A 21,438-nucleotide genomic window follows, 5' to 3' on the forward strand; every position below is an offset into this window, starting at 1 on the left:
GAATCCTGGAATGGTTTGGGTTGGAAAGGACCTTAAAGCCCATCCTGTCCCACCCCTGCCATGGGCACAGACACCTTCCACCATCCCAGGTTGCTCCAAGCCCCATCCAGCCTGGCCTTGGGCACTGCCAGGGATCCAGGGGCAGCCCCAGCAGCTCTGGGCACCTGTGCCAGGGCCTGCCCACCCTCACAGGAAAGAATTTGTCCCAAATACCTCATCTGACCTGCCCCCCTTGCCACAGACAAACTTTAACCTCTGCTTTTAGAAGCAAAGAGGTTTCAGGTCTGGTCGCTCCTAAGCCTTGGGCTCTCCTGGGGCTGGAGAAACCCTGGGATTGCTCTGAGCCACACCATTATTTCAGTGCATTTTGGCTCCTTTTCCACTTCTCCACTGTTCCCACAATCGGGACTCGAAAGCAGAGGCAGCTTTTGCCAGACCCCTTCATCCCCTGGAAGATCTGAATTATTCTTTCCTGTATTTGCATCATTCATAAACTACCAGCACCTCCCCTCCTGCTCATTTCCACACATTTGCTTGGAATTTAAAGAGTTCAGTTTGCAAACACCTCTCCTGAGGAGGAGGATGAGCCGCAAGTTTTCGCAGGGAACCCAGCAGCTCCTTGATTCCTTGCAGAGATGATTCCTGCCCCGCTCCATCAGTGCCAGATGCCCGGGGCACCTCGCTAAGCCTCCAAGGACACTCCGTGCTGGAATCAGAGCTCGAATATTTATAACCCCAGCCCCAGTCGAGGGCGTTCAAGGGTCTGGGGTGTGGTTTTACATACAGCACCCCCCAAAATCCAGCCCTTCTGATGCTGGGGGACTGTTGCTAATTGAGGGGCCCTTCAATTAGCTGGAATGAGAAATAAGAAAAATTCCCTTGATGGAAACGCCGCGGAGCCACCTGAGCTCCATCCCAGAGCCGCGGGGCTGGAATTACCGAACCCCAGGTAATTAGTGCTGCAAAGAGAGGACAATTAGCAGAGGCTCATTAGTGCCCTGAGCTGCTCCGTGGCCCGAAGCCGGTGCCGGCTCACACGGATTTCACGGCAGCCTCTGCGGGGCACCGCTCCGCTCGGGAATTCAGGAGAAGCGAAGGAATTGTCGCTGGCGGGTCCCACTGCGGCCAGGACCCGCAGGACCCTCCAGCCTCCTCCTTTTCCCAGCCCGCCCCAGCGCATCCCTGTCCAAACAACAATTCAGGGACCTGCTGCCAGAAATTCCTCCTCTGCCAGCTAATCCCTCTCTGGTTTTGGACAGGCTCGGGGGTGTTTTATCTCCACTCTGGTGTCAGAGCTGTGCGTGCAGAGCTGCTGAGCAGCGATCCCGTACCGGGGCTTGCCGGATTCTGGTGCAACCCGGACACCAAATTTGTCCGTGGGATAAATCCCAGCAGAGCCGGTGATTCCATGAGCAGGGGATTAGAGGGAAAGAAATGCCGGACGAGCGCCCGGGGCAGCCCGGCTGGAAGGGGGATTGAAATCCTTCGAGCCAAGAGGGTGTTTAAAGTCACCTTGGCGGAATACAAAGGCAGAACCTTCCCGGGGGTGTCGGGGTGCCGCCGGGCTCCCCGGAGATGAGGGAGTTGTGTAACCGTCCCGTTTCTTACAGGCAGTGATGTTATTCCGGGCATCTCCCCCGTCCCCGTCTCCCCTGGACCACAGCACAGCTTTCACCCCAGGGATATCCCAGATCTGCTCCTCTGGATGCTCTTCATGCTCTGCATTTCCCTCAGCCAGAGCTGCTCTTTGCCCGGGTGCATGAAATGACCCTGGCTAGTTCCAAGTAGATTTTGGGGAAAAAAAAACCACCAAAAAAGGTCGGATTTTGCCTACAGCCCCCATCACCCTGTGCTCAAAGCCCTTCCAAAGCTGGGTTTGGAGGGGAGATGGACGTAAGCTGAATCAAAGTGCCAGGAATATGAATTTAATTATTTTTTGTTAATAGGTGCCCTCACTGGGATGAGGGTAAATTTAAGGACTGTAGTTTGTAGGGATAGAGAAATGGTGTGTAAAATGATAAAACCTCCCTAAAGGACCTGATCAAAGGCCTGGATAATCTCCTGTCCCTTTTCCATCGCAGAAAGCTGGAGATGTCTGTAAGATGCTCCAAGCCGGGCTCTCCTCCGGGACAGGAAGGTTTAATGTGCTCATTAACGCCATGAGAGAAGAAATAGCTCAGAGGACAGAAAAGGATGCTGGAGGGGGGGAAATCGAGGTGAGCGGGTCCCTCAAGAGCAAAGGAACGTCACCGAGGAGGAATTCAGGAATTCAGGCTGAAGCCGGCGGGTAGAAATGTGCCACCTCCTCCTCTGCCTTCCTCCATCCTGGGAGGGCGAGGAGGGCATGGAGGAGGAAGAGGAGGGTGGGAAGATAACCTGGGTGAAGGTGGAGGCAGGATCCAGCCCTGGGTGAGGCCAACGGGGATAAAATCACTCTGGAGCACTCAAGGCGAGATGGCTGTGAGCAGTAGCAAGCTCCAGAATGGAAATAAAGAAAAAATTGACAAAAAACCCCCCAAAATCCCTGTTATTTTAACAACTCATGCCAACCTGCCTGGTCCTGTCCACCCAGAGTGCTCATTTATTTATTAATTAATTCCTGGAGGTGACAAGCCCGCTGGCGCTGGGGTCGGAGCCAGCATCCAGCTGCACCCAGGCGTGAGGAAGGGCCACGTCCCTCCTCTGCCTCCGATGCCCTTTGCTGGGCTGTGCCAGCTGTACCCGCTGCTGCAACTGGTCCCGGTCACCCGGGGCGGGGACCGAGGTGTCCCACGTGGGGGTGGTGGCACTGTGGCCGTCCCCTCCTGGAAAGGCGCCCGCTGTCCCCACGACCACAGGCGAGAGGTAGGTGGGCAGCGGGGGATGCTCCAACCCTTGGGCTTTCCCCTCCCCTCCTCTTTTTAAAGCCATTCTTTTATAGTGATATTAAAAAGGGCCCTTTCCGCCGCTCTAATTCCCTCTCCCGGTGCCAGCGCGGTGCGGGTCCCTGTCCCCCCTCTCCGGCTCTCTCCCGGGGACCAGCTCAGACCTCGCCACGTCACGGACAAGACTGGTCCTCGCTGGACCATCCGGAGCATTATTGGGGATTAAAGGTGGCATCCGCCAGAAGGGCACGTCCTCCCCCGTCTCGCCGCCGGCGGTGGGGGCAGGAGGTGGGTGGCCGGGTCCCCCCTCCCCGGGCGAGGGGGAGCGGGGAGAGGGAGACCCCAGGGTGCCACCAGGGCTTCCCATGGAGCCGCGGCTGATTTCTGGGCTCGCAGGGGGATGGCGGGGCCGGGGCCCCGCGCGGTGCCGGATCCCGCGGCTGCCAAAGGCCGGTCCCGGCGCGGGGCTGCCGGTTCCCCGGTGAGCCCGGGAGAGAGGAGCCTCCCAAGGCACGGTCTGCGTCGTCCCTTTCAAGGGTGTGGCTGGACTTTTTGCTCATCACTTTCCCTACACATTTCTGTCTGTGTTTGGTAACTCTCTTCCCAGATGCAGAGAGCCTTGGCGCTTCCATGCCCTGTCCAGGTAAGTCCTCGCAGGTGCTGGCGGGGGCGGGCAGCGGGGAGAATCTCCTCCTTTCTCATCCCTTCCAGGGATGACGGGGAGGGGAGGGGACAGGAGAGGGGAGAAGAGGCTCAGCATCTCCAATAATCTGGAAAAACCTTGGGGATGGGCATTGTTCACTGCAGGGTGGTCAAAGGAGGGGGAGGAGGAGGGCAGTGCAGGCAGGAAGGTTTCACTGGGTGCAGAGAGCCTGGTGGAAACCACAGCCTCAACTCACTGGGATGTGATGGGGAAAACACAAACTCTCCCTCCAAACGACCTTTCTCTTTCACCGTCGCTTTCCCTCGCGTGGTTTTTTTGTTATTATTATGATTTTCCACAGGCAGGGATTTCCGCTGAAGGATATTAGTTAATCAGATTCTGAGAAGCAGATGTTGGGTGATTTAGGAGGAAAAAATGAGGCAACTTTCTAGTTCAAGCCTCAGCTGGAGCCCGGAGCGTGGTGCAAAGCTTAGGGAGGATGTTTTGTGGCTTTGGATGCACCGTTAATTTTGGTCTTAATTAAAAACAAGACAGATAAGGTGGTTTGGGGTCAGGTGGGGCACCTCCCTCCAGTGATGGGACAAACGGACATCAGCATGCTCTGGGGCTGTAAAGGAACCTCAGAGCCCTGCATCCCATGGAAAACTGTTCCAAGGGCTTGAAATGGAGTTAAAGTGTTCTGGGAATTTCATGGTCAGCTTTAGCTGCTCTTTGTTCCACTGCCAAGAGAAGTTCCTGTACATGTGGACCCCTCTGAGTCCTTCCCCTGGCTGGAGGTGAGGTGAGCCAGGTCAGCTCACCCTCCCACTGAACATTAAACTCTGCTTCAAACTTTATTTTATTCTGATTTAAAAATCAGCTTGGGATTTATATTAAGAAAAAATAAGAATGCAAGAAGGGGAATGATGTGTGCTGCTTTCTCTTTCTTTTAATATTTATTTTTCCCTTGAAAGTGCTTTATCTGGGCCAGGTTTGTTGCAGTATCCCTTTGTAGGCCTTCTGCTGCTCCTGGAACCAGGGTTATCCTCACCTCTGGGATGCTGCTCTGATGCCACAAATCATCCTGCCAACACCAGCTTTTCCCAAAGCCACTGACCAGTCCAGCCTAGGATAAATCCAGCCCCGTGGAGAGCAGCTGCACCTTGGGCATGTCCGACCTGGACACGGCTGGGGCTGGAGGACTCAGGTTGGGAGTCCTTGAGGCTCCCCAGCTTTGCCTGAGGTCACTTTGAGGACACAACATCGCTACTGCTGCCGCTGCTGCTGCAGACATTCGTTCTGTCCCTTGCCCCAGCCACTCCCCTCTACATGTCCCCAAGAGGGAAATTCGGCACGAAGCCAGCCTGAAGCAGCTCTATAGGGCTGGATTTCTAAGAACAGCCAAGCTATGTGAGCTTAGTTCAAGCAAAGAAACCTGGTCTGTAAATAGCTAATGATAAATTGTAGGATTTGTCCCCAAATCCAGAATCTCTTCTACTGAGGAGAGAGCGAGGTGGAGCCTTGTCTGGGACAGGGATGCTGGGTCCTGAATGAACTTTGCTGTCAGGGCTGCAAAGCTGAGAGGAGGAGAGGGAGGATTTGTAGCAAGTCAGGCTCTTCGTGCCCATTTCTGCAACAGATTGGGGATTTTGGCTTGTTCTACCCCAGCTGTGTGTCAGCAAGGATGGATCCTCAGCTTCTGGGGAGGCAAAACCTTCAGCACCCCAAATCACGCCAGTGGAACTGGGACCTCAAGGCACGGGGGCAGCTCGGGCCCCATGGGGGGTGGATCCCTGCCCAGCACTGGGGACCATCCTCATCACAGGACTGGCACCACTGCTGCTGCTCCGTGGCCTCAATTGTGTTGCTATTCCTGGCAGTTGAGGGCATTTGGGTTTTTTGTCTCCCTCTCTCTGGAGCTGGCTGGGTAAGAAAGCCAGAGTGCCCTTGGTGAGCAGCGGTCACGCAGAGCAGCTCCACGTGTCCTCCTGTGGTGTCTCATGTCTGGGAAATACATTTGGAGGGGAAATAAATCAGGGCACTGAATTTACTTAGAAAGTTCATTCTGGGGAAAATCTCCACAGAAGCGTTCCCTGTTAACACCTAATTTCTCTCTGTGCTTCTCCCTGAGGCAGGACAGGCAATTTCCCAGCTCCAGAACTTGGCCTGGTCCCTGGGCTCCTCTTTGACTTTGCTGAGTTCAGAATGATGTCGGTGTGTGGGGAGATGTGTGCCCGGGAATATTTGGGGACATGGCGACTGTTCCTGAGCTCTTCTCGGAGCTGGGCTGGGAAATAATCCACCCCGTGGCCTGAAAGGTGCTCTCCAAGGGACCCCAAGGCTTGGTCCTGAGCTTCTTCCAGGGGCTGGGAATGTCAGGTCTGGTATGGAGGAGGACTAGGAGAGCTCTGGAGGATGTCACCCCATCCTCTGCCTGCCCCAAGGCAGGGGGTCCTGTTCCTGCCCCTCTTCCCAGACCAAGGGGCTGGTGGACATTCCTCCTCCTGGCCTGCTTCCCCCTGGGCTGCGTTCCCCAAATTCCAGTGTGGTTCCTGCTTTGGGAATTGCTTCCAAGCAATGGTTGACCCATCTGCAACGTGCCCAGGACCTCCTGGGGTTTGACCCAATGCCTCTCCTGCCTGGATCAAGGGCTGCTCTTAACTTGGGACAGCCGTGTTTAAAACCTGCAAATCCTGCTCGGAGCTTTGGATCCGCACTTGGAAATGGATGAAAGGACCCCTCGCTCTGGGATCACTGGGGAGAGGCTGGGTGGGACACCTGGATTCACCCCCATCCTCTGCTGCTGCCTGACCTTTCATCCTTGGGTTCTGTAGGTCTGGGGAGGTTTAACAGTGGCAAAGCCGTGCCAAAACGGTCTGCAGGATCCAAAGATGAGTGACTCGCTGGAAGTGATTTGTTACTCAGCATCATTAATGCTTTCATTAAAAAACAAAGCAGGACTGTGTGGCCTCGGGTTTGTTTTACCCTGCACATGCACAGTTCAGCTCTGTGTCCCTGTCCCTTGCAGATCCTCCTAGCGTGGGAAAGGCGCGGGCAGGCGGCGTCGGCCGCGGGGATTTCTGCTGAGCTGATTAGCGTATGATGGACGTGGCCAGTTGGAAAGAGATGGAGGTGGCACTAGTCAGTTTTGACAACGCTGATCAGATCGTGGAGGATCCCTGCTACTCCAACGACCTCAGCCCCGCCGGGCAGTCGCGGAAGGGCCACCCCAGCTGCGCCAACCTCCTGTCCAACCTGCGGATCCTCATCAACAGCGAGAACGCCAACAATGAGACCATCTTCTCCAGGTTCTCCACCGAGTTCAGCGACCACCTGGTGGGGGAGAGGGTGGGCATGGATGAGGGGGACCAACGAGTCATCATCAACATCGCTGGGCTGAGGTTTGAGACACGGCTCAAGACCCTCGACCAGTTCCCCGAGACCTTGCTTGGGGACCCGGAAAAGAGGATGCGCTACTTCGACTCCATGAGGAACGAGTATTTCTTTGACAGGAACAGGCCCAGTTTTGATGGGATCCTGTACTATTACCAGTCTGGGGGGAAAATACGGCGCCCGGCCAACGTCCCCATCGACGTCTTTGCTGATGAAATCACCTTCTATGAGCTGGGTGATGAAGCCATGGACCAGTTCCGGGAGGATGAAGGGTTCATCAAGGATCCTGAGACCCTCTTACCAACCAATGACTTTCACAGGCAGTTCTGGCTGCTCTTCGAGTACCCTGAAAGCTCCAGCGCAGCCAGAGGCGTAGCTTTGGTCTCCGTCCTGGTCATTGTCATCTCCATCATCATCTTCTGCATGGAGACCCTGCCGGAGTTCCGGGAGGAGAGGGAATTTAGGTCCACCCAGGAGCTTTCTAAGAATGTGACAGACACCTTGATGTCCCACAGCACCTTCACGGACCCTTTCTTCGTCATAGAGACCGCCTGCATCGTCTGGTTCTCCTTTGAGCTCTTTGTCCGGTTCATTGTGTGCCCCAGCAAGACCGAGTTCTTCAGGAACATCATGAACATCATCGACATCGTGTCCATCATCCCCTACTTCGTGACGCTCACCACCGAGCTGATCCAGCAGAGCGAACTCAATGGGCAGCAGAACATGTCCTTGGCCATCCTGCGGATCATCCGCCTCGTCAGGGTCTTCCGCATCTTCAAGCTCTCCCGGCACTCCAAGGGGCTGCAGATCCTGGGGCAGACCCTCAAGGCCAGCATGAGGGAGCTGGGTTTGCTCATCTTCTTCCTCTTCATCGGCGTCATCCTCTTCTCCAGCGCCGTTTACTTCGCGGAAGTCGATGAGCCGCAGTCCCATTTCTCCAGCATTCCCGACGGCTTCTGGTGGGCCGTGGTCACCATGACCACCGTGGGCTACGGGGACATGTGTCCCACCACGCTGGGCGGGAAGATCGTGGGGACTCTGTGCGCCATCGCGGGGGTGCTGACCATCGCCCTGCCCGTGCCCGTCATCGTCTCCAATTTCAACTATTTCTACCACCGGGAGACGGAGAACGAGGAGAAGCAGATGCTGCCAGGGGAGGTGGAGCGGCTGCTGGCCAGCGTGGCCACGGGCAACGGCAGCATGGAGTCACTCAATAAGACCAATGGGGGTTACCCTCGAGACAAGGCCAAAAAATGATGGTCGAAGCCCTGAGGGACTGGGCACAGTCAGGTGGGATTGGCTGGAAAATGCATCCAACATCTGCATGATCTGAATTTTTGTTTTTTAATAATGTGCTGCTGCTTTTTTTTTTTTTTTAGACATTTTTCAATCTCTGATTTCCTGTGGCTGTTCAAATAAATACCATCTTTCTTATCTCTCTGCCCTGCCCATCAGTCTGGTGTTTTTTATTTGATGCTCGTCTGCTTGACATTTCGTCAGAGAGGAATTCCCCACACGCAGAGATTTCCCCATTTCCTGGAGAGGACAAAGGGCAAAATGACATGAAATGCCTGGCTTGGTGACACTCAGCTGTCCGGGGATGAAGGTGGGTCCAGCTCCCTGCTTTGCTAAACCCATTTTAAATAGTTCCTCCCCACTCACCACTTCAGACCTGGGGGTCTGACAACTTCCCAGCCCTGCGACAGCTCTGGCTGAAAAATAAACTGGCAAAAAGAAAAGAGAAGGGGTATTTTTAGCTGGATGGGTTCCCTGGCCTGCCTGCCTAATTGATTTTGATGGCACAGCGGGGTGGGCAGTCAGGGGTGGGCCCAAGGCAACACGGGGGGATTTGGGGTCACTGGCCAGGCGCAGAGGCAAAGCCACCCCAAAGGTTCAGGGCACTGCAGCTCAAAGCCCACCGGGATTTCTGCTGGAAAACTGAGCTCTGAGAGAGGGAATGGGATTTCTCCTGCAACAAATGCCCGTTATCTGGTCTACAAACAACCCTGGGGATGAGCCACTGTGACCTTGAAGCTTTTATTGTCACTTCTGGTGCTGCAAAAGGGGCACAGAGCAATGAGAGCCAGCATTTCCTGACAGCTCCGCTCCCTTGTTGTAACAAGGCACTTCTGCGTTCCTAAAAATGCAAATTTCCAGTGGCGCTTTGGATGGGAGCAGCCAGCAACAGCTCATTTTGCCATTCTCTCCAATGCCAGCAGGTTTTCTGAGAAAAACATTTTGTTCCCACTTCACTGTTTCACTCGGCTTTTTTTTTTTTTTTTTTTTTTTTAAAGTTTCTGCCTTCCATTAAAATCCCAGCTTCTCGTGCAGTGTCTCATCCACTCTGATGTCCCACACCTGCTGCACGGATGTCTCATCTCCTGACAGATTCCCGTGATCATCACACAGCGTGCCAGCATCCCTGGATTTGCAATTTTATTCAGAAAGCAGTGGTGGAACCGGGGTTGGATTTATTGCTCCTGCACTGCTGGAAAATGTGGGTTTGGGCTCGCTGGGATTTTCCCTGTAGCAGAAATCCCACAGCCCTGGAGGGAGAGGGGTGTTATTTTGGTTTTAGGGGATTCTGTGCCCTGTCTTTCTGCAATGAGGGGTTTTGCACCCCGGGAGATGGATCTGAGACATGACCAGTACAATTCCTTTTCCCTCTGGGACAAATCCCACTTAACACCTGCTCTCCCTGTTGTTTTATTCCCATCCCTCCACCATCCTTTTCCCCTCCCTTGCAGCCCTCACACCATCATCTCAGACAGGAGGAGCTGTCAGAGCTGTTTAATCTCCTTCCCACTGTGTCCAAGTTCTGTCATCTGTGGGGACGCTTGGGGAGCGCACAGCTGGGCACAGCTGGAGGAAGCACAGCTGGGAACAGCTGGGAACAGCACTCAAACATTCCCAGCTCCTCTGTTTCACCCCTCAGTTCTCTCCAGCAGCTCCTTCACATCACTATTTTTATTTCATAGCAGGTTCTTTCTCCTTTTTTCTAGAAAACTTGATTTTCCCCAGCCCCATTCTTTTGTATTTTTATTGCTCCCCTCCCCAAATTCTCTCCCAGCCTCTCTAATTGGAAGCACTTTTGGTGGTTTTTCCTTGGGAAATCACCATGAAAAGATCTGATGAGAAGGTTTGGGTTGGGAAATAATCAGCCTGATCAGCCATGAGCACATTTCCATGGACTGTAATGGTACTGGGATGAGTGAGTGGATGGATGGATGGATGGATGGATGGATGGATGGATGGATGGATGGATGGATGGACAGACAGCCTGATTCTTATAAACTTGTAAACTATCCTCAAATAAAATAATAAATGCTTCAAAATCTGCTATGCAGAAAATATTGTTTATTTGGACTCAACTGTTTTTTTCCTGGCTTTGTGATGCTCCATGGCAACACAATTCCAGCAGGGAATCTTGTGTGGGAGTGTGGAGATATGGGGCAATGTAGAATCCTGCCAGAGCTCACCCTAGGTCAGGGGTGGCTCTGTGTGGTGGAAAAGTCTCTCCTCCAACCCGAGCTTCCCAAGAAAGGCTCAGCAGTCTCTGTTGTTGGGTCTCAAGGCAGTTTATTGCAAGTTATCTAAAAGATTTTCTCCTGGGGCTGCTGTGGTTTGCTCAGAGCTCAGGCAGAGGCACACACACACCCTGACATCCTCTCTGACCCCGACTGCTTCTTCTCTCCCTGCCAGGGCTGCTGCTGTCTTTTATATGGTACATTACGTGTGACATGGTTACAGTTTTCCCCAATGCCTATTACCTATATTAAATGGTGATTTTCTATCTTTTATATGGTACATTACGTGTTCCATGGTTACAGTTTTTCCCAATGCCTATTACCTATATTAAATGGTGATTTTCTACTCTAAACCAATCTGTGAGTGCCAACATCACCAAGAACATGGAGGTGAGGAAGGAGAAAGAGGGAGGACAGGGCAGGCCCAGATCCCAAATCCATCTTAAACCCTCTGACCCCCATGTACAAAACCAAAACCCCCTGTACAGCACTCAAAAATTCTTCCCTCTACTTTGTGACTACTTCTACTATAATATCTAAACTTTTGTGACTTCTTGTTCTTCCTGCAAGGTTGGTAACTCATTCCATGGCTCAAACCCAAAATCACAGCTGTTTCCAGCTGTGCCAGGGTCTCAAATGCTTCTGACCGGGACCCGGAACATCCAAAAATGTCTGAGGGACATTTTGAGTTCTGACAGAATCCCAGCATGGTTTGGGTTGGATGGGACCTTAGAGCTCATCTCATTCCACCCCCTGCCATGGGCAGGGACACCTTCCCCTCTCCTGGGCTGCTCCAAACCCTGTCCAGCCTGGCCTTGGGCAATCCAGGGGAAGGCAGCCACAGCTGCTCTGGAAAACAGATAATTGCAGCTCTCCAGCTCTGAGAGATGAGGATAAACTCTGCAGATTGGCTCACACCATGGGGGGAGACCAAGTGCAAGTGGGATCCTTGAATGATGCCACGGGAAGGAGATCAGAGGCATTAAACCTCTCCAGACACACCAACCTATTTCCAGTTTGTCCCAAAGAGGAGGAAAACCAGGCTACAAACTCCCAGTGTCAACACTAATGAAACCTGCAAGAAACCCCATTTTCCTGCACAATTTGCAGCTTTGTCCCTTCCCAAACACAGGCCCAAAGCTCAAAGATCAACAAAATCCATAGAAACCTCAATAACTGTCCTGTTCCAGAGTCCAGCCCTAATGAGACAATCTGTCATGTCCTTCTGCACAGAAGGTGAATTCCCTCTTCCAATTTTTTACTGCCTCGGGAAAAGCTAAAAGAAGACAAGAACCCCCTTTGCTCCATCAGAAAAGTGTCCTGGCCATGCTTTATTCTTGAAGCAAGACAAAACCTGTGGCCAGGTGTGAAATATTTGCAGGTAGGAGTGACTCCCTCCTTTGAGCTGAAATTCCCGAGAATCCCAGAACAGTTTGGGTTGGAAGGGACCTTAAAGCTCACCCAGTCCCACCCCATGCCATGGGCAGGGACACCTTCCACTATTGCAGGTTGCTCCAAGCCCTCTCCAACCTCGGTCGCTTCCAGGATGGAGCACCCAGGAGCTCAGGTTTGGAGCCACGAGGTGGCACTCCAGGATTGGCATTTCCCTGCCATGGGCAGCCCCGGCTCGCTCCCCGCTCTCCAAAGAAGCTTTTCCTTGCTTTATTCCTTTATTGGAATGTGAACACTGCTGCAGGAAGGGCTGCCCCGGCCAGGGGGATGCTCCCGGGGGGAATCTCTTTGCAGGGAATTCTCAGCGCCAGGCGGGAGGAGGATTTAGGCATGGAGGGAGTCGGTCCTGCCTGGAATAAAGACCAAGGTCCCACTCCCACCCCACTTTGCAAGGCCAGATCCAGCCCCTGGCTGCTCCTCCAGGTCTTGTCCGTCCTGGCAGGGCTGATCCTGCATGGCTGAGCCTCGGAGTCGCCGTTCCCACTGCACCTGCCTCATTTCTTGTTGCTCACAGTGATGCCTTGTGAAGGCTGGCCTGGAACAGAGGCTGGACAGAGCTAAATAATTAAGCAGAAATTTATTAGGATGTCTCCATGGATCCGCCTTGGGCAGCACAAGAGCCCAGCCAGAGCTACACCCAAGATGAACCAAAATGGTCACAAAATGCACAACTGGTCACGGGGGTCTCACTTTTATAAGTTTTAGTCCATTTGCATATTGGAGTTTTTTGGGGAAGATGAAATAGGAAAGCCATATAAATATGATTGCCTAGCAAAAGATTTAGGAAATACAGAGCTTGAGATGGCAACAAGTTTTGAGATACCAAACCTTAGTTACTGAACAACTAGAAAACAATAGTACAGCCAGGATGAATTGTTATAACCCCTCTGTACAGCACTCAAAACTTCTTCCCTTTACTTTGTGACTACTTCTACTCTAATATCTAAACATTTTGTGACTTCTTGTTCTTCCTGCAAGTTTGGTAACTCATTCTATGGCTCAAACCCAAAATCACAGCTGTTTCCAGCTGTGCCAGGGTCTCAAATGCTTCTGACCTGGGCCTGGAACCTCCAAAACTGTTTGAGGGACATTTTGAGTTCCAACATTGTGGAAATTCGGGGGTTCCAGAATCCCCCACTTGTTGTAGCCCCAATAAAAGAGCCAATCTTGGCTTCCACCCCTCAGCCCTGCAGCGATCACAGCTCTCAAGGGCCCTCAGCAGAACTGTGATGACCAAATGGTCCTTGGCCACCACAGAGCAGCTCCTTCCTGACTGCTGTGATCCCATCAGAAATAAACACACAGCCAGCAGCTCAGAACCACCAACACTTTATTTGTGCCAAAAGCCATGGTCGGGGTCTGGGTGTGGACAAAACCCCAGCACCACTCCCATCGTGGTGGATCTAAACAGCCTTGGCCAGCCCAACACGGTTGTTGGCCCGGTCAAAGATGCTGTAGTACACCCTGATGAAGACATCTCCCAAGATCCAGAGGTCCCCAGAGGTGTCCTGGAAGCTGCTCATGCAAGATTCTTGGTTCTGCTGCATTTGAGAACAAGAAGGAAATTAGGGGAGAGTGGGCTGGAATCTCTTCTTGCATTGCCGTGGAGGCCTGTGGCCATCCATCTCCCGTGGGAATGGGAGACACCAAGGAGACCAGAGCCACTGGAGAGAACAGAAGGACCTTGAGAGAAGCTCCTGCAGCCAGGAGCAGCTGGTCCCACTCACCTGCTCGGTGTAGGCCACGGCGGACACGGGGTACTGGACCCCGTCGATGACAAAGATGACATCGGGCATGGCAGCGATGGAGCTGCAGTTCACGCTGTGCTGCAGGGAGCAGAGGGAAGGGGCTCTCAGCAGGGAAACGTGGCCAGAGGGTGGGGAGTGAGGGGAGACCTCACTGGGGCTTTCAACCTCCTCCCGAGGGGCAGCAGAGAGAGCTCCAAGCTCTGTCAGCAGGGCCAGGACCCAGGGAAGGGCTGGAGCTGTGTGAGGGCAAGGTCAGGCTGGAGCTCAGGGAAAGGTTCTTCCCCAGAGGTGCTGGCACTGCCCAGGCTCCCCAGGGAATGGGCACAGCCCGAGGCTGCCAGAGCTGCAGGAGGGTTTGGACAGCGCTGCCAGGGGTGCTCAGGGTGGGGTTGTTGGGGTGTCTGTGCCAGGCAGGGGTTGGACTGGATGATGCTGGTGGGTCCCTTCCAGCTCAGGACATCCCGTGGTTCTGTCTCGCTGACGAACCAGAGAGCCCCAGGGTGTCTCTGCCAGGGCTGCCGTGAGCACGGGACGGTTTCCCCGAGCGTGGCAGCAGCCTTGGCTGGGCTCTGCTGTGCCAGCTGCCTCCAGGGCCAGCGGGGCAAGCTCTCACCTCTCCATACTCATCCTGCCTGGCCCCAACTGCGCTCTGGATGTTCCTGATGCCCGAGGGTGGCCCGGCCACGAGGGAAGTGCCGGTGTCGATGATGGCCTGGCAGCCCCCAGCGCACGCGACCTCCTGGCTGTTCACAATGATGCTGTGGGGAGAGACCAACAGGGGCTGTGAAATAACCAACGGGCCTTAGGGATGGTTTTTAACTTCCTTTATAGGAGTTAAAGCTGGGTAATCCCAGGTGCTGCCTGTGAGCCTTTTCCTGTCTGGAGCTGCAGAGCCAGCCGGGAACGCAGCCACCATTGCAGACATGGCACTGAACACATCCCAGCAGCTGGGACCCACTCCAGCCCAACAAAGGAGGTTTTGACCCGTGATTTTGCTCCCCTCATCACCAGAGACATCTCCTAAATGACAGGAACTAGGCTGTGCCCCAGGCACACATCATCCTCCTTTTGGGTGTCCATCACCAAAGTACTTCAGAGTTTGTCCCCTTGTCCCCCTGCATCCCTCAGCCCTGCGGTGGGGGTGTCAGTGGAAGCCTCTGGTGCTGCTGGGCTCAATGTCACTTTAGAAGCAATGCTCTGAGGAGACCAGAGAGCAACAGAGCCGGTTTGTCACCTGTCCATGGAGATCTGCCAGTAGCCCTGGTAAGAGACAGGGATCCAGTTGATGGGGCCGGTGAAATAGGACTCATCGATGCCCCCGAAGATGACCACGCTCCCTTCTGTGTCACTGGATGATGCAGGGAAGGAAAAGAAGGGAGATTACCATGTGGTTCAGTGCAGGGCCCTGTGTCCCAAGGGTGGGATGCTAATGGTGTCACATCCTCCCCTCCTCACTGTTGGAACTCAAAATGTCCCTCAGACATTTTTGGAGGTTCCAGGCCCAGGTCAGAAGCATTTGAGACCCTGGCACAGCTGGAAACAGCTGTGATTTTGGGTTTGAGCCATGGAATGAGTTACCAACCTTGCAGGAAGAACAAGAAGTCACAAAAGTTTAGATATTAGAGTAGAAGTAGTCACAAAGTAGAGGGAAGAATTTTTGAGTGCTGTACGGGGGGGTTTGGTTTTGTACATGGGGGTCAGAAGTTTTAGGATGGATTTGGGATCTGGACCTGTCCTGTCCTCCCTCCTTCTTCTTCCTCACCTCCATGTTCTTGGTGATGTTGGCACTCACAGATTGGTTTAGAGTAGAAAATCACCATTTAATATAGGTAATAGGCATTGGGGAAAACTGTGAACATGTAACACGTAATGTACCATATAAAAGATAGAAAAGCACCATTTAATATAGGCAATAGGCATTGGGGAAAACTGTAACCATGTAACACGTAATGTACCATATAAAAGATAGAAAATCACCATTTAATATAGGTAATAGGCGTTGGGGAAAACTGTAACCATGTCACACGTAATGTCCCATATAAAAGATAGAAAAGTACCATTTAATATAGGTAATAGGCATTGGGGAAAAACTGTAACCATGTAACACGTAATGTCCCATATAAAAGACAGCAGCAGCCCTGGGCAGGAGAGAAGAAGCAGTCGGGGTCAGAGAGGATGTCAGGGTGTGTGTGTGCCTCTGCCTGAGCTGTGAGCAAACCACAGCAGTCCAAGGAGAAAATCTTTTAGAAAACTTGCAATAAACTGCCTTGAGACCCAACAACAGAGACTGCTGAGCCTTTCTTGGGAAGCTCAGGTTGGAGGAGAAGTTTTTCCACCACATGAAGCCCCTAAACCAGGCTTGGGTTCCATCACCTCACCACTGCAGAGCAGCAGGGCCAGGCCCTTTGGAACCAGGAGCCAGGTGCCTGGAAACTCTTCCCCAGCCAGCCAGAAGCTCTCTGGGAGGCTGGTAGCCCCAGCCCTTGCACGTGGTGTCACAGACACGACATCCCAGGGCAGCAGTGAGAAGGTGTCCTGGCTGTGAGATCAGCATGGATTCTATTTCCATCTGTTGGAGGTGGGGCAGTTTTCTTATCTCTCCCAAGAACAATGTCTCCCTCCGGGGAGATATCTTCTGTTAATGGCCATTGAATGTCTCACTGCATGACTGGGAAAGTTCCATCATCCCATGGTGAGATGCTCCGCCCAGAGGGAGGAGCCAAGCATTCCTACCTGCATAAAAGCAGCATTTTTGGGACACCAGAGCAGCCCTTCACTGGATTCCCAGAGGAGCAGCTTCTTCTCTGCTGGATTCCCAGAGAAAGACCAGGCCCAACTCCTCCATCCCCAGATCTTCAGAGAAAACTCCACCCTGCTCCAGATCCCCGCTCCAGCAGCATTCCATCTGCCCCTCCAGGAGGAGCAGGCACCATTTAACTGGACTATTACCAACTCCCTGACTCCTCAGGGTGTCAGGTTTCTGACTCCATCACTATTTTTGTTTGTACTAATTACATTTTTATTATTATTATTATTTAGTTTTTCTCCTAGTAAAGAACTGTTATTCCCATTCCCATATCTTTGCCTGAGAGCCTTTTTTAAAATTGTGGTAATCCGGAGGGAGGAGGTTTACCTTTTCCATTTCACAGGAGGCTTTTGCCTTCCTTCACAGACTCCTGTCTTTCCAAACCAAGACAGAAGGGAGGAGGGAGGAGCCCGAGCTGTGCACGAGGTGTCCCCCGTTCCCCAGCCCCGCAAGCCCAGGGGTCTCACCGGGACAGGTAGACAGAGAAGAGGTTCTCCTGCAGCAAGCCCTGGTTCACCAGGTTATCAAAGACCGGCGTGACGCCATCAGCAGCCAGGTTTGGGTATCCCAAGCCCAGGATCCCATCGAATTGGACGTCCACAAAGAACTGGCCAGGCTCAGCGGTGCTGAGGCCGAAGAGCTGGTTGGTGTCCACCAGAGAGGCCACCTGGGGACAGGGAGGCGCCATGAGGCCTGGAGCAGGCGCTGGGATCCTGGGCTTCATCTGGTGGGGAAGGAGCAGGGGATCTTCTGCTGCAGGTGGAGCAGGAGCTTCAGACAAAAGTTATTGATAACCCAAAAACCAAGACAGGAGGGGCTGAGAGGGGCCCTGGCTTTCGGAGCCCCTCCTCAGAGACAGGAGTCTGGAGGCTGCGGGAGCCAATCTTACCTCAGAATATCAAGGGTTTGAATTCTGCAACCTCGTCCCACAACTTTAATGATGGTAAATCACATGCATTTAATAAAAGATGAAATATTTCATAGGAAAATGCACAGAGGAAAGATAACAGATGAATTACTGCACAGGATAAAACTAAAGAACTACAGATAGGTTCCAGCATAACATAAAAGGTGCACTACAGCAAGGCACCTGGGTTAAAGCTGGCAAAAAGAATAGGATTGATTAGGAGTTGGATGTAACTTGCCACCAAATCAATGATAATCTGCACAGATTCCTTCATTAATCCCTGAAGTGGTGTCCCCAGCCACAGGAGAAATCCCACACATTTCCAGGAAGACATGAAGATTTCTGCTTTGCAGAAGTTTGGTGTGGCTTTTAAAGCGAGTGTCTGTGAGTCATAAACCCAGCTTATCTCACCAGATCTCACTTTAGCAGTGAGATGTTCATTGCCAGCCCGGTGTTGATCCCATGGCTGCAAAAACACTGACTGCAGGACAGCTTGTCCTGCTTGGGCTCCTTGGTTAGCAAACAGGCCAGCTTTAGGGGTGGGATTTCCCCAGAGCCCCAGCCACACCACGGACACTCACGGTGACGGTGTCGGAGCCCACGATCCCCTCCATCTCGCCCGTGCCGTAGTGGATGGACAGACTCAGCCCTGTGCTCTTGTAGGTGGAGGACTGAGAGGGGTCAAACACCTGGTGGGTTCCTAGATAAATGGAAAAACACGGAATCAAACCTTTGGGCAAGGCCAAGCCTAAGGGAGGTGTGGGAGGAGGAGTCCTGCTGAATTGCCGTTTATCATCCTGCCTTCAGGAGTAATTTAGCTGTGAGCATTTGCTGCTCATCCTTCCCCTCCTCCTCCAGCCAGGGATCCACAGGCATTCCCATCCCCCTTGGACAGATGGGGAAACTGAGGCACCAAGCAGTAATCACATCACCTGAGGAACGCAGCTCTGGGCAGCCCCTACACCCCAAATATTCCCCACTGCAGCTCATTGCACAGCTGCCTTGGGCCCAGCTGGGTGATCCCCTCTCCCCTGGCAATGTCACCCCAATTTTCGGGCTCGGTGGAGCCGTTACAAAACCAGGATGTGCAGCTGGGCCTGGATTCTACTCACGGCAAGCCAGGCTGGGGCAGGACACGGAGGGGACCCAGAGGTCGGAGGAGCCGGTGTCGAAGACCACGCTGAAGTCCTGCGGGGGGGTGCCGATGGAGATGGTCCCGTAGTATTCCACCTGCAGCCAGGCGAGGCACAGATTTGGGGGCATGAAACCTGTGGGAATCCAGGGCTTCCCTCTCACTGCCCTGGGACCCTGGCAGGGGTCAGGAACCCCCTGGACAGAGCCCCCAGAGACACTGGCTGTGATCTCTGTCCATGGAAAAGAGTTTTCAATCTTACAGGATGAACTACCAGCTCCGAGTGTTTGATATAAGTAATAATTAAATGTGGCACGGGTGCAAAAGTAAAATTTTAGGATTCTAGATGAGGGGTCCAAAGGGGACAAGCTGGAGGAAATTGGGTGTGCCTTGTCCTTTTTCTCCTTCTTCATGCCCTCCATGTGTCACTGTGGTATTGGCATTTTTCTGTTGGTTCAGGCTGGGGACACACTGTCCAACGTAGGTGACAGATATTGGCACGTTCTTGTCAATGCAGCCCAGGGAGTTTCTGGTATTGAATGTTTGTCACATCCCACTGAGGGCAGAGCCCCACACGCTGCCCTGCAGGACAGAGCTGGGCAGGGCAGCAGAACATGTGAGAGATAAACAGAATAAACAACCTGGAAACCAGCACAGACCAATGATGGCTTCTGCTTTGGCAGCGGGGCTGACAGACAGAGACTTTTACAATCTCAGAATCATCAATACCTCAGATTCTGACAGAAACCCAACCTGGAGCTTCCCCAGGCTTGGTCCCCTGCTTCATGGAGAGCCCCTGCTTCCAGCAGAGCTCCTGGGGGACATCTCTCAGGGCCAGCAGTGTGGGCAAGGAGGGGTGGAGGATGTGAGCTGGAGGCTTTGGGATGGAGGATTTGGGTTTGGACAGAGGGATGGACATCACACCATCCTTGCCAGGGCCGTGTCCCTGGGGATTGGAGCCCATACTCACGTCGAGGGTGTTCAGCAGAGGCTCAGTGGCCACCCTGGTTCCATTGGGAAAAGCATGTGGGAATTTGGTGCCGATGTCGTAGTGGTGATGCTGGAAGAACTGGTGCAGCAAATCCTTCTCCCTGAGGACATCTCTCAGCTTCTTCCCCCTTTCCAAGGGCAGCCTGGCACAAGAAACAAGGGAAAAAAAGAAGAGTGAGAGGAGATTTTGCTGCCTGCAGCTCCAGCGAGGAGTGTTTGACACCTCAAATGTTCTGATCCAACAGCAGGAGCACAGGAATCTGCCCCAAAACTCTGAGTCAGGGATTTCCTCTAAAATCCCAAAACAACCCTAGAAACCAGTCCCTCCCTCATTCTCTGCACCCCTGGAGCAGCTTTCGGCAGCCTCAGACCTCCCCTCTGCTCCCCCAAGCCATGAAAAGCCTCCAGATTCTCATTTCCCCCTCACTTTTCCCAGTGGCCCTGGCAGTGATGCTGCTGTGGCTCACCTGGTGACACCCTGGCAGAGGGCAGGGGCAGCGCAGAGGAGCAGGAGGAGCCACATCCTGCCAGGACAGCCACCAGGGCAGGTTCCTGCTGGTTTATAAAGCCCCTGCCCACCCCAGCTGCCGTGCCAAGAGCAGCTGGTACCAGCAGGAGCTGCCCCCTCCTCTCCTTTGGGCACCTGGCCAAGGCAGGTGACACCCAGGGACTGAAGGACACAGCACACACGAGTCACACGTCACCTGGCAGGGGGGGAACTGTCCCCTAATGCCACCCATGAGCCTTTCCTGGGGGGCCCGTGCTCCCCACTGGATCCCAAACCCAAACTCTCCATCCTTTAGGTCCCAAACCCTTCATCCGAACCAGGAACTGCCTGGCTGTGGGCATAGATCCGTAATTCCAGGATAATTCATGTTGGAAGGGACTTTGAAGCTCATCCAGTCCCATCCCCTGCCAGGGGAAGGGAACTTTCACTGTCCCAGGCTGCTCCAAGCCCTGTCCAGCCTGGCCTTGGGCACTTCCAGGGATCCAGGGGCAGCCACAGCTGCTCTGGGCACCCTGTGCCAGGGCCTGCCCACCCTCACAGGGAACAATTCCTTCCCAATCTCCCATCCATCCCTGCCCTCTGGCAGTGGGAGCCATTCCCTGTGTCCTGTGCCTCCATCCCTTGTCCCCAGTCCCTCTCCAGCTCTCCTGGAGCCCCTCTGGGCACTGGAAGAGGCTCTGAGCTCTCCCTGGAGCCTTCTCTGGCTGTGGCACTCAGTGCCAGGGTTTAGTTGAGGTGTTGGGGCATGGGCTGGACTCGATGATCTTTAAGGTCTCTTCCAGCCTGGTGATTCTGTGAATTCTGTGAGTTCTCCAGTCCAGGTGAGCACCCCCAGCTCCCCCAGCCTGCCTCCAGAGCAGAGGCCTCCAACCTTGGGAACAAAATCCCCTCTGGAATTGCTCCAGCAGCTCCACACCCTGCTGCTGCAGACGCCAGAGCTGGGGGCATCCTTCTGGCTGTGCAGGAGCACGCAGGGCCCCACGGGGAGCGCGGAGCTGTTTGCAGGAGCGGCCCGGGCTGGCACGGGAGGGGCCCCGGCGGCTGCTGCCGCCCGTGACCCCCCGTTATCACCGACCCCGGCGGCTGCAAACAGCACAAGGTGACCCCGGAGCCGTGCCCGAGCCACGGGACCCCCGCACGGCTCCGGCCCCTCCGAGCTGCGGCGCCGCCGCGATCGCGGCCCCGGAGCGCCGTGCCAGGAGCGGGGGGGATGCGGGACCCGGCAGCGTGTCCCACCCCTCAGAACCTGCTGGGCAGGGGATTGGGTTTCCTTGTGCGTGGAAGGGAAAAGAATACAGATTTTTCATTTATTTAGTTGTAACTGTTTAATTTACTTTGGTGTTGGGAACTCAAAATGTCCCTCAGACATGTTTGGAGGTTCCAAGCCCCGGTCAGAAGCATTTGAGACCCTGGCACAGCTGGAAACAGCTGTGATTTTGGGTTTGAGCCATGGAATGAGTTACCAACC

The 21,438-nt window shown here is 53.8% G+C and overlaps 2 protein-coding genes across 6 annotated transcripts in view; one reads left to right on the forward strand and one right to left on the reverse strand.

Annotated features, from left to right (window-relative positions):
- The window catches only part of KCNA10 (potassium voltage-gated channel subfamily A member 10), a 17,333-nt gene extending 7,094 nt beyond the window's left edge, over window positions 1-10,239 (forward strand). For 3 of the 5 annotated variants that reach the window (XM_085561432.1, XM_085561430.1, XM_085561429.1), the window contains one exon: window positions 6,536-10,239. In XM_085561432.1, the coding sequence (XP_085417558.1) occupies window positions 6,607-8,157 (1,551 nt within the window). In that variant the 5' untranslated portion in view covers window positions 6,536-6,606 and the 3' untranslated portion in view covers window positions 8,158-10,239. Of the gene's footprint in view, window positions 1-3,471; window positions 3,508-3,532; window positions 5,826-6,535 lie in introns of those variants that run through there. The other 2 variants (XM_077789054.2, XM_085561431.1) reach the window with 2 other exon arrangements.
- Window positions 10,240-13,192: 2,953 nt separating this feature from the next.
- Window positions 13,193-19,985, reverse strand: LOC110469175 (embryonic pepsinogen). The gene is made up of 9 exons (XM_085561442.1): window positions 19,930-19,985; window positions 19,443-19,605; window positions 18,453-18,570; window positions 17,922-18,040; window positions 16,901-17,100; window positions 14,862-14,975; window positions 14,241-14,385; window positions 13,607-13,705; window positions 13,193-13,420 (listed from the first exon to the last, which is right to left on the reverse strand). Exons 1-9 carry the CDS (start codon window positions 19,983-19,985, stop codon window positions 13,283-13,285), a joined length of 1,152 nt encoding a protein of 383 aa, XP_085417568.1. The 3' UTR covers window positions 13,193-13,282.
- Between the last annotated feature and the right edge of the window lie 1,453 nt (window positions 19,986-21,438).

This window comes from Lonchura striata, chromosome 26, assembly GCF_050655825.1.
Source record: "Lonchura striata isolate lonStrDom1 chromosome 26, ASM5065582v1, whole genome shotgun sequence".
In the NCBI taxonomy this organism is placed as follows: Eukaryota; Metazoa; Chordata; class Aves; order Passeriformes; family Estrildidae; genus Lonchura; species Lonchura striata.

Coding starts and splice junctions, on each gene's coding strand:
- LOC110469175 (XM_085561442.1), bottom strand. CDS start 19,985: ATGTGGCTCCTCCTGCTCCTCTGCGCTGCCCCTGCCCTCTGCCAGGGT. Junction 13,706..14,240: donor GGCAGGATGAGTATGGAGAG/GTGAGAGCTTGC, acceptor TGCTCCCTGCAG/CACAGCGTGAACTGCAGCTC. Junction 13,421..13,606: donor CCGTGGCCTACACCGAGCAG/GTGAGTGGGACC, acceptor TCTCAAATGCAG/CAGAACCAAGAATCTTGCAT.